This window comes from Astyanax mexicanus, chromosome 2, assembly GCF_023375975.1.
Source record: "Astyanax mexicanus isolate ESR-SI-001 chromosome 2, AstMex3_surface, whole genome shotgun sequence".
Lineage (NCBI taxonomy): Eukaryota > Metazoa > Chordata > Actinopteri > Characiformes > Acestrorhamphidae > Astyanax > Astyanax mexicanus.
This window is the reverse complement of record NC_064409.1, coordinates 46,075,820-46,089,297: the sequence shown is the minus strand read 5'-3', so window position 1 is coordinate 46,089,297 and position 13,478 is coordinate 46,075,820. Positions and strand designations below refer to the sequence as shown.

Here is a 13,478-nt window from a genome sequence, read left to right as displayed (position 1 = left end):
GACGGAGGGGAAAAGTGAATTGATCTAGAGTTTTTTTAAAGACAGGTGGAAGCTGGCGATTGGTTGAGTTTACACTGAGCTTATGTTTCTAAAAACCCTCAAACCAGCAACAATCATGCCAACAATCAAAATCAGTGATTTCACCTTTTTCTCGCTGCTTCCCTGTATTGGCATGACTGTATTCATTGCACTGCTGGATATGGATTAGGCAATCAAACACTTGCAGGAATAAACAGGTGTACACCTCATTCTAATCAAGCTCTTGGTGAGTTTAGAGGACTAACTCCATAGTGACTGCTGTAAAATGACAAGCTTAATAAAGTAAACAAAATCTATGTTATTATGTTCATAAGGTAACATGGCTAATGTTTAGAGACCATTTATATCCTGCATAGCAAATGCTTCCGAAGCACCATTCTGCACAACACCCACCTCAAAAATAGCTTCTTCCTTTAGGCTGACAGAGCTCTTTATAGTAAACACTATGGGACTGCTGTCTGTACCTCATTTCCTGTGTGTTCTACTGGCTTAGTCAGTGCCTACTTTCAGACTGTACTTTATACTCTGTCATACCACAGTGACTGTATTTATAACATTAGATGTATGTATTGTTAATTCTGTTATATTCAGATTAGTTTAATGCTAACTGTGGCATCACACTGTATCACAAGGTACTACATTTTGCTACACAAAGTAACTCACACCCATATTTTTTTCAGACTGACTAAAGGAGCATCCTGAATAGTAAAACACTTATATTACAAGGACACAAATAGATATGTGTCTGCTCATTTTTATCAAGTACTCTCTGAAAGTAAGTATTATATTTGAGCAGGGCTGACATATTGGCATCTCCTCATTACGTATGTGTTCAGGAACAGCATGGATGTTGTGAGACTTGTTTGTGGGGGGCTATGGCCTCCCCAATGGTTTTACCCCCCATTTTTTTCAACAGTGTTAACTGTATCCTTATATACAAATATAATGGAATATACTAATATAAGGGAGGCCATATACACAAGTATATGAGTCAGTCATGGTGGGGTGTCGAGACTTCACTGGTCAGTCACTTCTGCAAACCCTAAAACTCCTGGGAGTGAAAGTACTGCAATTGAACAGAACCATCAGAAATGACATGTCCAAGTAACACCAGGAGGTGTATTCAAATTCTTGTACCTAGGGGAAACCACCGCTGCCCTACAAGATCACTGAAACTAAAATATGGTGTGCAGAAATATACATCAAAAATAAAATAAATCATGAAAAGAGAAGAAAATTTGATCTCATAAAAAACTAATTAAAATTCTTAACAAATGACAAGAATGTTATAATGTCTTTCGAATAATGATATTTTGATAGGTAATTTAAGTCACTGTTACAATGATTAATAAGTGTGGTAATACATTGTATTTTCAGTGTGAAAAGAAATACAAATAATTAAATTAAGATGCTCCTGAGGAACAGTCCAGCAGTGGCTGCAGCTGCTGTAACAGAGGGACTGCCTGTGATTATGGTTGTGTTCTGCTGCCCCCTGCTGTACACAGGTTTGGAGGGAACTGGCCGTGCTTTTCTCTGGTTGGCTGATGGTCGCACCTCTGAACCAATGGGCTGAAGTCTTTGTAATTGGTGACGGGTAAAGCGCGAGGCTGAGCTCGCGGGAGTTTTGAGTGGCGGTTAGTTGTGCTCGGCCTGAAGAGAAAGAAACATGGCGACAGTGAGAGAGCGGGCAGCAGCGCTCAACCTGGCGGGGAAACTCTACAGTCCCATGCAGCGGCCTGTCGGTAAGACCCAGGGTTTTTAGAAGACCAACCGGCACAATTCCTCTACAGAACAGGGACTCGGTTACCATAACTGTTATTGAAGGGTTTGAGTTTAATGTAAAAATTCTATTCTAATGAGATTCTAGTCTTTAATTGATCTATCAGGGCGATAAAGTTACAAATCACAGCTCATACATTGTTTCCCTTTGGGATTATGAACTTCAGGTCAAATTTGGATTAGAAATCTAGATTTGAATGTGTTGGATTATTAAACATTTTTATAAGCAGCATTAAACACTAACTGGGGATGCAATGAAATTTAAACCTTTGTCTGGAACTGAGCAAAATGAAATAGTTTGCAGTTGTTTTATAAATTAAACAGCCTAAAGATAAAGGGGTGGGGGGAAGCTTCTGATGACCCTGACAATTTTTTTCTACAAAACTGCCGAAAAAAATTGTCCGGGTCATCAGAAGCTTTTTTTCCCCCCATTTATCTTTTTATTGGATGTCATTTCCTGAGTTCTGGGATTTTTAACCCATGATTAAACACTTAGTTTTACCTAAAAAAGTGACCTTAATTCAATGACCAGTTTTATTTTGTGAATACCATATTTTAAGAAAATGCTACTGTAAATAAGGTAAACTTTACTCCTTGTACTTTATTGTTCATTTGAACATTCTTTTACATTGCCTAGGGTTAATTTTGATGGCACATAGCAAACAAATTGTAAGATGGCTATAGGGCTGAAGATGCCTCCTCTAGTTTCTATTGCATGCTGTGAGTGAGTTGTAGGCAACCTGGAAAGTGATTTATGTAGTCTCCTATTGCTCAAGAGGGATGGATTTTTTTTTTTTTTTAAATACATCTGCAAGATATATAAACAGGATTTACTTCCATATGAATAGAATCATGGTCAGTATCTGTTTTTCGTTATTTTTTTTGTTCTTAAATAGAGAAGAACTGACAGCAGTTGTTTGCTCTGAAGTTAATATCTTAAGCAGCTGAGATGCAGTCATAGTTGTCTTGTTAATTGTTCTCACTGGTCAATACATTATTTGCTGAGCTCCATTTCACTAATTGTGATGCTACTTGCACAAACTCCCTAAAGCCCTGTTAAATTAGGTTAGCCACTTTAAAGTTTTATATTATTTAATTGATATTACTCACTTCTAAATTATTGCTATTGTTACGTGTGTTATGTTCCTGTAATTGGTAGTTTTAATATAGTAGTCTAAGCACAAGATGAAAAGTTCAGCACTACAGATTAAGTACCTAAATGTACCTTTTCAAAATCTTTTGTTGTGTAGGTCATCGGATGATCGGTAAGCCGTTCCAGTCCATGGTCATTTGGAGCAACATAATAGCCCACCTTCAAGCAGAGGTGAAAGTGAAGCGACGACGTCACTACCTGAAGTCTCACAGTAATTGCTTCCTGGGCTCTGATGCTGTGAATGTGATCCAGGCTTACATTAACCACAACAAGGTTTTGGGTGATGTTGAAGTACCCAGGGCTAAAGTGGTGCGTGTGTGCCAAGTGCTCCTGGACTGTAAGGTGTTTGAAGCAGTGGCATGTAAGTCGTTTGGGAAGGAGAGTAAGCTCTCCATGTTTCAGGATAGTGACAGCAGCCTGTACCGGTTCCTGAGCTCTCAAAACCCTCCACTGAATAGTGCTGAAAACACCCTTCCTTCTCCGACTGAACAGAGTCAAACACACAGCCAGCTCTACAGGTGATTCAATCCCACAACTCCCCCTGCTTTTCTAAAATCAGTTCAGTCACACCACCAATCTAGGTGCTCCATGTGAAGCCAAAACTTCTGTCACTGGGTTGGAGGTTTGCCCCTACAGTACTGCTCTGCCCTTACAATGAGTCATGTATGTTGAGAATTTAATAAAGTAATTGGGTTTTCTCTATTTGTGCTGGTGTTACCGGATAACTTAAAATTTCTAGGAAATTTTGCCTTTCCTGATGGTTGTAAAAGGACTCAATTTTTAAGTATGATGTCTTCATTCTTTCAAGTAGGCCACTCTAATTTAACCATAAATATTACATATGTATGAACCCTTTGGATAAGATTGCTTAGCTTTCCAATTACTGCTGCTGTATGCTAGGTCGTGGTTAATTCTGGTTTTTGGTGTTTGTTAGCTGCTGTGTTTTGATTCTCTATTGGGCGAAGATGCACTCCTGAGGGGGTGTCCAGTTAGTTTTGTAAAGTCTTTATTCTGCTTTTAATACAAAATGTTAGTTTTACTCATTCGACAAATATGTAAAATAGTTTGCCTTCGGAATCATTAAAGAACCTCCTTACCTAAATAATATTTAAATGACTATAAAAGATATAGTTTGCACAGTGAGTAGTACAACAGTCTTTAAACTGCAGTGGTTCCATCTAGTGGTTGAACAAAGAACTGCAGCTTCCATTGACTAAGGAGACTTCTGCAAACTTGCTGTAATTCTTAATTTGCTAATTATCTGCTTGGTTCTCAGTATTGGCTATACAGGAAAATAACTCTGCTGATGCCAATATAGCCCAGATCAATTTTGCCCCTCAAATCTGATTTTAATGTCTTTTGCATTACTTGCAACAATGACCAACAACCTCCTTAAATGCTGATACGTTTGTCAGCTTGCAAATCCAAACTGATCGCTTGTGAATAACAGTACAAACAGTCTTGGAGTGGGGACTTGGGCCTTATGGAGGTGTATCCTATTACTTTTCATCACTAAGTTCTCCACCCCACCTCCGGACACCTTTTACATAATAAACTCCTTCATTAAATCTAAATGGCAAGAAGAGCGGGACCAATTTAACCATTGTTAACACGGACAACCTTCAAACACAACTCAAGATCAGATCAGACAGTTTACACTTCAGTTTACAAGATGCCGTATAGGCCACTCAAAAATAACACATGGACACCTTTTAACAAACACTGAAATACCATCTTGTCAATCGTGTAACACCCCACTAACTATAAAACACATCCTCATCGACTGTCCAGCCCATTACCATATACGAAAATTTTACTATCAAGAACAGAACATAAAGGACCTTTTTGGGAAACACTCACCAGGAAAGATTTTAAAGTTTTTATCGGATCTTAATATTAAACATCAAATTTGACACACATATAGAGGCATATGTAATATTTGAATCAACTGTGCATTTATATCTACGCATTTAAAACCAAGTGTATGCCACAAATAGGCAAATTTGTGCTGGAGTGGCAATAAAACCCCAACAACCAACCAACCTATTACTTTTCACAACATTTGTTGGAGCATGAAATTAGTTACAGTGTTGGTAACTGTTGCATTGTTTTGGATTCACATTTGTGGCATTTAGCAGACACTCTTGTATAGACTGATGTACACAAATGAAAATGCATTTCAATTTTGCAAATGATTCCGAAAGATCTGAAACTCAAGCATGCATTGATCTTAATGTACTACAGCCATGACCCCAATGTCTTGTACCTGCAGGCCAGATGACCCAATGTTGTTCCACAGTACTCCAGTGAAGTCAGACCACATTATAGATCTCCTCCTGGAGGAGCTTGACCTTAGCCCCAGCTTTCTGCAGACAGAGACATTACCACAGTCAGGTGGGTCTTGAAACATCTTTGTTTTGATAATCTTACAACCACTTTAGCCTTCAGTGTACCACAAACGCATTCATCTCACCATTATCAATTGAAATACCAGTTGTAATTTATTGTATTTTGTATAATTGCTTCTCACTGAAAACGTAATCAGCTAAAAAAAAAAAGTCTAAACTCTTTATGAAAGGTGGAAATGATCCAATTCTCTCTGTTTTTTTTTTTTTTTTCCAGTGGTCAATCAGGTTTGGCAGGAGCAGACTGTCCTACGGCTTCTGCAGCTGATTGAGCTCCCCCTGCTGGATGGGGTGTTGGACTGCAAAGAGTGTCACATCCCCCTGTCTGGTGCCAATAATAATGAACCTGACCTACTCTACACCAGTAACTACCTGGACAGAGAAATACTCAAGGCTTTTAAGGAATCACAGTGGGTTATGATCACCTTTGTGGGATTGGGGCCTATTTAATTGTAATATTAGTCTGGATTGTGTTCAGGGCAGCTGAAGTCTAGATTAAAACGTTGACTCAGGATTTTGCACAGTGTAGGAGGAGGACTGTGGTAGATTTTAGAATTTTTTTTTTCTGCCTTTCTGCAGAGATGATGAATGGCTCTCAGCAGCACTAGACCTGCTGGACTTCCTGCCGGACCAGTTGGTGGTTGAGGTGAGCAGGGAGCTGCCCAGCTTTTCACAGGAGGATTATGAGGAGGATGAAGGTCATGGCCACTCCAGGTCTACAGGCATTGAGAAGTGCAAAGCTCTGCTGTTTGACATTCTAGCCAAATACTATGGACATGCTAGTACACAGCCTCTTCTCTCCAGTGGCTTAAACAATGTCTACACAGAGATTACTGACCTTCTAGGTAAGTTAAGGGGAATGGCTTTAAACTAGCACTAGATGATGCCAGGTGATTAATACAAATAATGCCATTTTAAAAGCGTCAGTGGTTTGTTCACTACATATTAAAACTGCTGTTAAATGCTGACATCCAAATAATAACAGTATTTGATTACATTTGTTGGACCACGTTAGAAGAACGGTTAGGTGCTGATTCTGTTTCACAAGAATTGTTGGATTTGTTAGAGGACCTTCTCAGATGTTTCCAGCCAATAGTTTCTCTAAACAATACAGTATGGGATTCTCAGTTGCATGCCAATAGGTAGTACTAATTAATGATGAGTGTTAAAGTTGCCTTGGACTTCTGTCTTTTCTTGTTGGATAAAAGAATCTTCTTAATGTAATGTATGTATTGTAAAGTAATATAATGTAAAATGTTGAGTAATCTGTCCATTTTTAAGTGTGGGAAAGAGCTACTAATGTCTGAAATGATTAGAAAAATATCAGGAAACTTGAAATTATGCTTGATCACATTCTTGTGATTCAAAACAATAATAAATTAGTTAATTTAATAGTTTGTACACTTCCAAAACAATCTGCTCTATTAAGGTTAGTATACATTTCATAGTACTAATGTGTAGTCTAGAACACAGCTTAACACTTCAATGTGGGCTATAGGAATGTTTAATAAATGTTGATGAAACTGCAATAATTTTTATTTACATACAATGTTATTGCAATTACACTCAACTATCAAGCGATGCATAAATTACCTTTATTAATACGATGACCCCACAAGTTTAAATTTTAATGTATCTTTATTTTGCATTTTGTGTAAAAAAAAAAATCTGTTAACTTCAGTAACTGCTTTATCTGTAGTGAATGGGAAGTTTGATGTAGCTCTGGAGGTGTTGCAGCTGTGTTTGAAGTTGCTTCCTGTGGAAAGCAGAGAGGAGCTGTACAGGCTGCTGATGTTCATGTCGCTGGCAGCAGACCCAGCACATGTCAGACTCCATACAGAGGTAAGGATGTGTAATGGTGTCTTCCTTTTTATGTATGCGTGTATGAGAGAAAAGAAGATCCTGCTTCGTTTATTCTTTTCGTATTTATAAAACTTTTTTTTTTTTTGTATTCTTCTTTAGACCGAAAATCGGATGATTATAAAGAAGACCTTCTCTAAAGCAATCATTCAAAGCAAATGTTTGCCAAAGGGAAAAGTGGACTTGCTGCTGCTGTTCATGCTAGACAACTATCAGGACATTTTCAAGGTGTTTTTTTTTTTTGTCAGATCCTAAAAAATTTGACTTGTCTTTCCACCTAGCTTTCAGGGGAACTAATAACTAACATACAGTAGACTAGTAGCTCAAGTGCTAAACATAGGATAGAAATTGAAGTGTTTAAGTGGCTCATTATAAATGGCCCTAAATAAAAATTATTTTTCCTCTTAGATTCCTGGTTCTCTGCACAAGCTGGTCAGTGACAAACTGGAAGACATCCTGAAAAAGAGGGCTCCCAGCACAAGTAAGTAATTATGCAACCAGGAAGTGGGAAGATACTACAGCACAGCCTTGGTTTTCCCTTATCTTTTATTTCCCATCATGGAAACCCTAAATTTAGTTCTGTTTGCCTTTTATTGTGTGAACTGTATCTAAAGATTCAGGTGTGAAAGAATATTTTCTGAAACTGCAATCTGTGTGCAACCCTTCTCTCCAGATTACGTGTTCTGCCAGCAGATTTCGAGCAACTTGTATAACGACACTGTAAAAGAACTGACTAAGAACGAGCTGTTTGTGTTGCTGAAGAATATTGATGAAAACGAAAAGTATTCCATAAAGGAGAAGAATCGGCTACTGGCACAGTTTTACAAAAGCCATCCTGAGGTTTTTGCTCAGTATTTTGGGTCCAGATTAAGCACAATCAACTTGTTTGATCTGTAATTTTGCACCACTGAAGATAATGTACTGTGTGTGAGGTTGGTAAACATTTCGTGTGACAAATAAATAAAATAAATATTTTAAACTATTTGCATGTTGAAGTGTTGTTTGTGTTTTTTTTTTTTTTTGTTGTTTTTTTTTTTTTTTTTTTTTATAAAACCAGCTTTCATTTTCTTTTGAAAAAAATAATGCTATTTACTAGTTTCTAAACCTTCCTGTTTGACTTGGCAACAGCTGTAATGTTCACAGGTCAGACTGATCTATCACTACTCTTAGCAATACAGTACATTAATTATTCTTACACATTTTTTTATCTTAAATATAATTAGTATTTTGTCATTTTTCCTTCCTTACAGAAAATGGGCAATCAATAAAACTTTATGAAATGGCCTCGGTTTTGGTTTAAAATTTAATTTTTTGAAGCATTTATCACTGCTGAGTCAAAACAACTCGAACAGTGTGTAAAACACTAAATTATATTGTGGCAAACACTGCTAATGACTTCAAGAAAATGGGAGTGCAACCCCTGTGTGAGTGGCCAGGGCTCAGGTAGGAGGAGCAGTAGGGCTCCCTATCCCATGGTTCCCTGGTGGCCCACATTAAGAGATGGACCCACTAACGACATGTTCGTTAAAAGAACCATTCTGCCTCATATGGATCTTTTCTATTGAATGCCACAATATTTTTGCATAGAGTATAGACACATTTAAATGATTTTTTTATTTACATGTCCATTACTAATTGAACCAATTCAATTTGCTTGCTCAATATATTGTTTCTGTGTTTCTTAATACAATATAACTTTGAAATGTGTCAAAGTAATTTGTGTAAGACTTGTCCCCTCAAACACACTGGTCTGTTTACACACCCAGAAATGGCTGTTCTTTTACTCCACACTTTACCACACTTAGTTGGTAGAATTCTGAGGGCCCTGAGATTTTAAAAAAGTTTATTTTTTTAAAAATCTATATAAACGGCACAATGCATGTAGTGCATTTCCACAGATTAAATTCTGCAATCTGTTCCCCTCTCCTACTTATTTGTTCATCAATGTCAGTCGATTTATAGTGATTTAGTTTCAAGATTGCAGTGCCCAGATAACTACCTCAAGGTACTGTGTATCTTTTTAAAGGTCTCATTTGATCGTTTTTCAATAAATTTGGCAGTGGTCTCTAATATGAATAAATTCCCTGAGCTGATTTTGTTAAAGTGCTTGTTTTAGTTTGGTGGAGGAGTGGGTAGAAAAGAACGACAGGATTTTGGCTCTTATGAATCTTCATGACAATGCACAAGTATCTGATTGGCTACCAGAACTGTGATGCTCGTTCGACGATTCTACAGTCACAAGACAAGGTGGGTAAAGCCAAGAATCCTAATTTAAGTTTATTTCAGACTGGGGGTTTATTTCATTTCCTGATTCACTCATTTTTCAGTTTTTTTTTTTTTTTGCTAATGCAATGTGGGTAGAACTGTTACACATGCAGCATGTATATGCAACTCGGAGTGACCTACTGTATTTCAAAACGAGCAAGTACTAAATGCTTTCTAGCGAAATTGCTCCTTTAATAAACTATCTGTTCCATTTCAAACTTTTCAGGGCCCTTGGAGTTCTATCAATAAAGTTTGTAGCTACTTTGAGCTTGTAAATGGTGTAGAACAATCTATTTCTTTGCATTGACAATGCAATGCCCCTATCACTAGCATTGTAAGTCTGTTAGGAGTAGTAGCTAAAAGCACTGTGTTTCAGAATGCTTGGGGTGAATGAGGAAGGGCTATTAAACGCAAGTTTGTACTTGTTATGTTTCACTACACCTAATTTCAATTTCACACAGGATTTACACAAGATGTACCCCAATCTAGACTGACCCACATATGGAGCTATGGAACTTTAATATAGCTAGCATGTAATGGACGTTTACTGGGTATTTTAAGTTGGGAATTGTGAGGGAAAAGGTAGGGAATACCAGAGCATCCAGACTGTGTATCTGTGTAAAGAGATTTGCGATAAGAGGAAATAGTCAGACAGCTGTTCGGTCCTCCACGCTGTACGCGTTTCAAACGCTGATTGGCTCGTTCTTAGGCTCTCGACCAATCAGGGCGCAGTGCGTCGCAGTCCGCCTCCGTAGTAGACGGGGAATAGCGGCTGATCTGGGGCCGGTTCTTGTGTTTTCTCTAAATCAGGTTGTGGATGCGGTTCTGCGCGCGCTGAGCTTTTCCTGGATCAGGGTAAAGAAGCGTTTAAACGACCCCCGCGTTTCCTCAGTCTCCTCCTCCTCGCCGTCCCCCACCAGCATTTAGCGCCACACAGACAGACCGGGCTTGTTCATGGTGCGGGGCTTCGAGAGAAAGATGAAGTTCCTGGTCGCGGTGACAGTTATCGTCGGGTCGGTGATTTTCCTGCTCTTCCCGAACGGATCCGACGCTGACGAGAAGAAAAAAGGCCCCAAAGTTACGGCCAAGGTAAGGAAGACATGGCGGACTGAACGGGCCTCTGCAGGAGAAAAGCTGGAGGAACCGGAGAGCGCGGAGAGCTCGGGCTAACGGTTAACGGGAGATTGGGTTGTGCCTGAAATTTTACCTTGTTAGTAGAAACAGTAACTAGCGGATAGTTTACTTAACTAGCCAAGCTAACGAGGGTCTGAGTGCAGACTGACCGTGAACAGCTACTTAGCAACCAGGCTAGTTTAACTTCTCCCAGGAGAACCTCCAAAGCTAACTAATAAACACAGGCAGCAGTGAGAGTGGTGGGTGTGCAGAGCGCCGGGAGGTAGCTATAGCTAAAGCTAACTGCAGTAGGCTAGGCTAACTAGCTGTCTGTGCAGTAATTTAGCTGTTTAGCCGGAATGCGGAGGTACCGGCGCGATTAAACCCAAAACAGCAGCTTCTCTAACCCGTGACTGGTATAAAGCTTGCCGCAGCTTTAGTTACCTCCAACGCGAGATACATTTGCAGGTTATCACATCGGTTAATCTATTTAGCAGTCTGCAGCCGGGTGTTATGTCGAGTTATGCTACCCATCGATACGTGCGTCCTAAAGACACTGCGCATGCGCTGCCGTACACTTTTTTTTTTTTTTTATTATTATTTTCTTTTTTTTATTAATCTATTTTTGTGTGCATTAAACAACCTGGACTCACTTTCACTGCACAAATTAATAATAAGTACAAAAATGATAAAAAAAAATATATACAAAAATAATTTGTATTTATCTGTTTGCCATAACGTTACAATAATGCAGTGATTTATGCTATCCAAATATACCAGCTAGCTACATCTACTGGGAACATGCGTTAATATGGTGCTTCTTTAGTTTTTTTTTTTAACATAAATTATACACTAGGGGAGCACGTTTTGACAAGGTAGCACAACTCGACAGAACACCGGAGCTGTGGCTGTGTTAATGGTGTGTAATGGCGCATAGGCCACGTCTGCGTTTAACGCCGCTCTTTACGCCATGATGTTCACGCAACATCCAGGCTGGCTCGGCCCGGCCCGGCCCCGCCCTTTGACTGACAGCAGTCTGACCCAACCGTGTACAGGCACGCCCCGCCCCCTGCGCCGGTACTTTACTGTGACTGGTTACTAGTTCATACTTGTAGTGCAGAAGGGCAGGGTGTGTATGAAATACGAGTGAATTTTTACTTTTGTTTAATTTTGTTTTTATTTGATGGAACCCCCTTTTTGTATATGTATTAATTATTCTTATTTAGTCCTTTATTGTTTTAAGTTTAGTTTTTTTTTTTGTCTGATCTTACTTTGGTTTTAGCTTCATAATTTTTCAGTTTTCTTGATTTTAGTAAGGAAATAAAAGGGGCCAATATTTAAAAAAAGTTCAGCAGAAAAGGTTTTACATGGTCATTATTGCACAATATCTTGTATTTCTGTTAATCACAAACCTCAACCATTTATTCTCTCAGGTGTACTTCGATATCCGAATTGGAGATGAGGACGTGGGTCGCATTGTGATCGGCCTGTTTGGGAAAACAGTCCCCAAAACAGCTGAGAATTTCCTCGCCCTGGCTACAGGAGAGGTACAGTACATTTATTACTTATTTCCTATTAAATATATGTTCATCGTATATTTGTTTATGCAGGTCTAAGTGCTTTTGATTCTTCCCAACAGAAAGGATTTGGTTACAAGGGCAGCAAATTCCATCGTGTTATTAAAGATTTCATGATCCAGGGAGGAGATTTCACCAGAGGAGACGGAACTGGAGGTAGGAGACGCTATCATTGTATAAATCTTTACAACAGCCTGAGATATGTTTTACTAGATGGATACTCATTGCAAGTATACAGTACAGCAAACATTCAGTGCTACTTTACACAGTATGGGCAAAATAGTTGTATAATATTCCAATATGTATCAGTATTTTAATAAATTATACTGAGCCTAAGAACTCTGCAATGCATAGTAAAATATTTAATTAAGCATAGTTCAATAAAACCACTTCAATCATTGTCAGTATTTCTGGGGCCCAGAGCTCTACACTGTTTTTCATAAATCATAGCTCCTTAAACACAGATTGCAGCACTTGTCTCTGGCAGTTATTGTCTTTACCATCACTTAAATAATGTGCTTAACTCTCTAATAGGAAAGAGTATCTATGGTGACCGTTTCCCTGATGAGAACTTCAAGCTGAAGCACTATGGCCCAGGCTGGCTGAGCATGGCCAACGCTGGTAAAGACACCAATGGCTCCCAGTTCTTCATCACCACTGTACAGACACCATGGCTTGATGGCAAGCACGTTGTTTTCGGCAAAATCCTCGAGGGCATGGTGAGTGGTTTGCTTTTGGGTTAAAACTGAAGGGTAAAGTGGTTTAGGGGTACACATGGACATGTCTGTAATACTGTAATTCTTTAACATAGTAAAAATAGTTTATTAATTTCTGTGTTTTTGCTGACAGGATGTGGTGAGGAAGATTGAGGCCACAAAAACAGATGGCAGAGATAAACCACTAAAAGACGTCACCATCCATGAATGTGGCAAGATTGAGGTGGAGAAACCTTTTGCTGTGGCAAAGGAGTAAATCTCCCACTGGGGAGAAACAGGACTGTGGGTTTCGGGGGGGATTTGGCAGGTGTACCATACCACACAGTGTAGTGGTGTTTGTGTGTTTGGGACACTTAAATCGACACCCCTCACACTCCTCTACATCTGCAGCAGTCCGCTGAGCGGGGCAACATGGGTCCATCTCGAACAAGCATTCCAATGCGGTTGGTCTGACAGAACAACTACTTTTTGTAAACAAATCTCCAATAAAGGATCCAGGTTTTGTTACCAGTGTTGTATGCTTCTTGTTGGATACCTTTTTAAAATGTTTACCATAGAACATGGACCAAAA

The 13,478-nt window shown here is 39.0% G+C and overlaps 2 protein-coding genes across 2 annotated transcripts; both read left to right on the top strand.

Moving 5' to 3' along the window:
• The first annotated feature begins 1,672 nt into the window (after positions 1 to 1,672).
• On the top strand, positions 1,673 to 8,218 carry depdc7b (DEP domain containing 7, paralog b). The gene is made up of 9 exons (XM_049474369.1): positions 1,673 to 1,781; positions 3,069 to 3,489; positions 5,244 to 5,365; positions 5,594 to 5,786; positions 5,956 to 6,221; positions 7,076 to 7,218; positions 7,339 to 7,464; positions 7,645 to 7,717; positions 7,910 to 8,218. The coding sequence occupies exons 1-9, from the start codon at positions 1,706 to 1,708 to the stop codon at positions 8,131 to 8,133; spliced, it is 1,644 nt and encodes a 547-aa protein (XP_049330326.1). The 5' UTR covers positions 1,673 to 1,705; the 3' UTR covers positions 8,134 to 8,218.
• Positions 8,219 to 10,256: 2,038 nt separating this feature from the next.
• ppib (peptidylprolyl isomerase B (cyclophilin B)) lies at positions 10,257 to 13,414 on the top strand. Its single transcript, XM_049474366.1, has 5 exons — positions 10,257 to 10,590; positions 12,048 to 12,161; positions 12,254 to 12,347; positions 12,726 to 12,910; positions 13,041 to 13,414. The coding sequence occupies exons 1-5, from the start codon at positions 10,456 to 10,458 to the stop codon at positions 13,161 to 13,163; spliced, it is 651 nt and encodes a 216-aa protein (XP_049330323.1). The 5' UTR covers positions 10,257 to 10,455; the 3' UTR covers positions 13,164 to 13,414.
• The last annotated feature ends 64 nt before the right edge of the window (positions 13,415 to 13,478 follow it).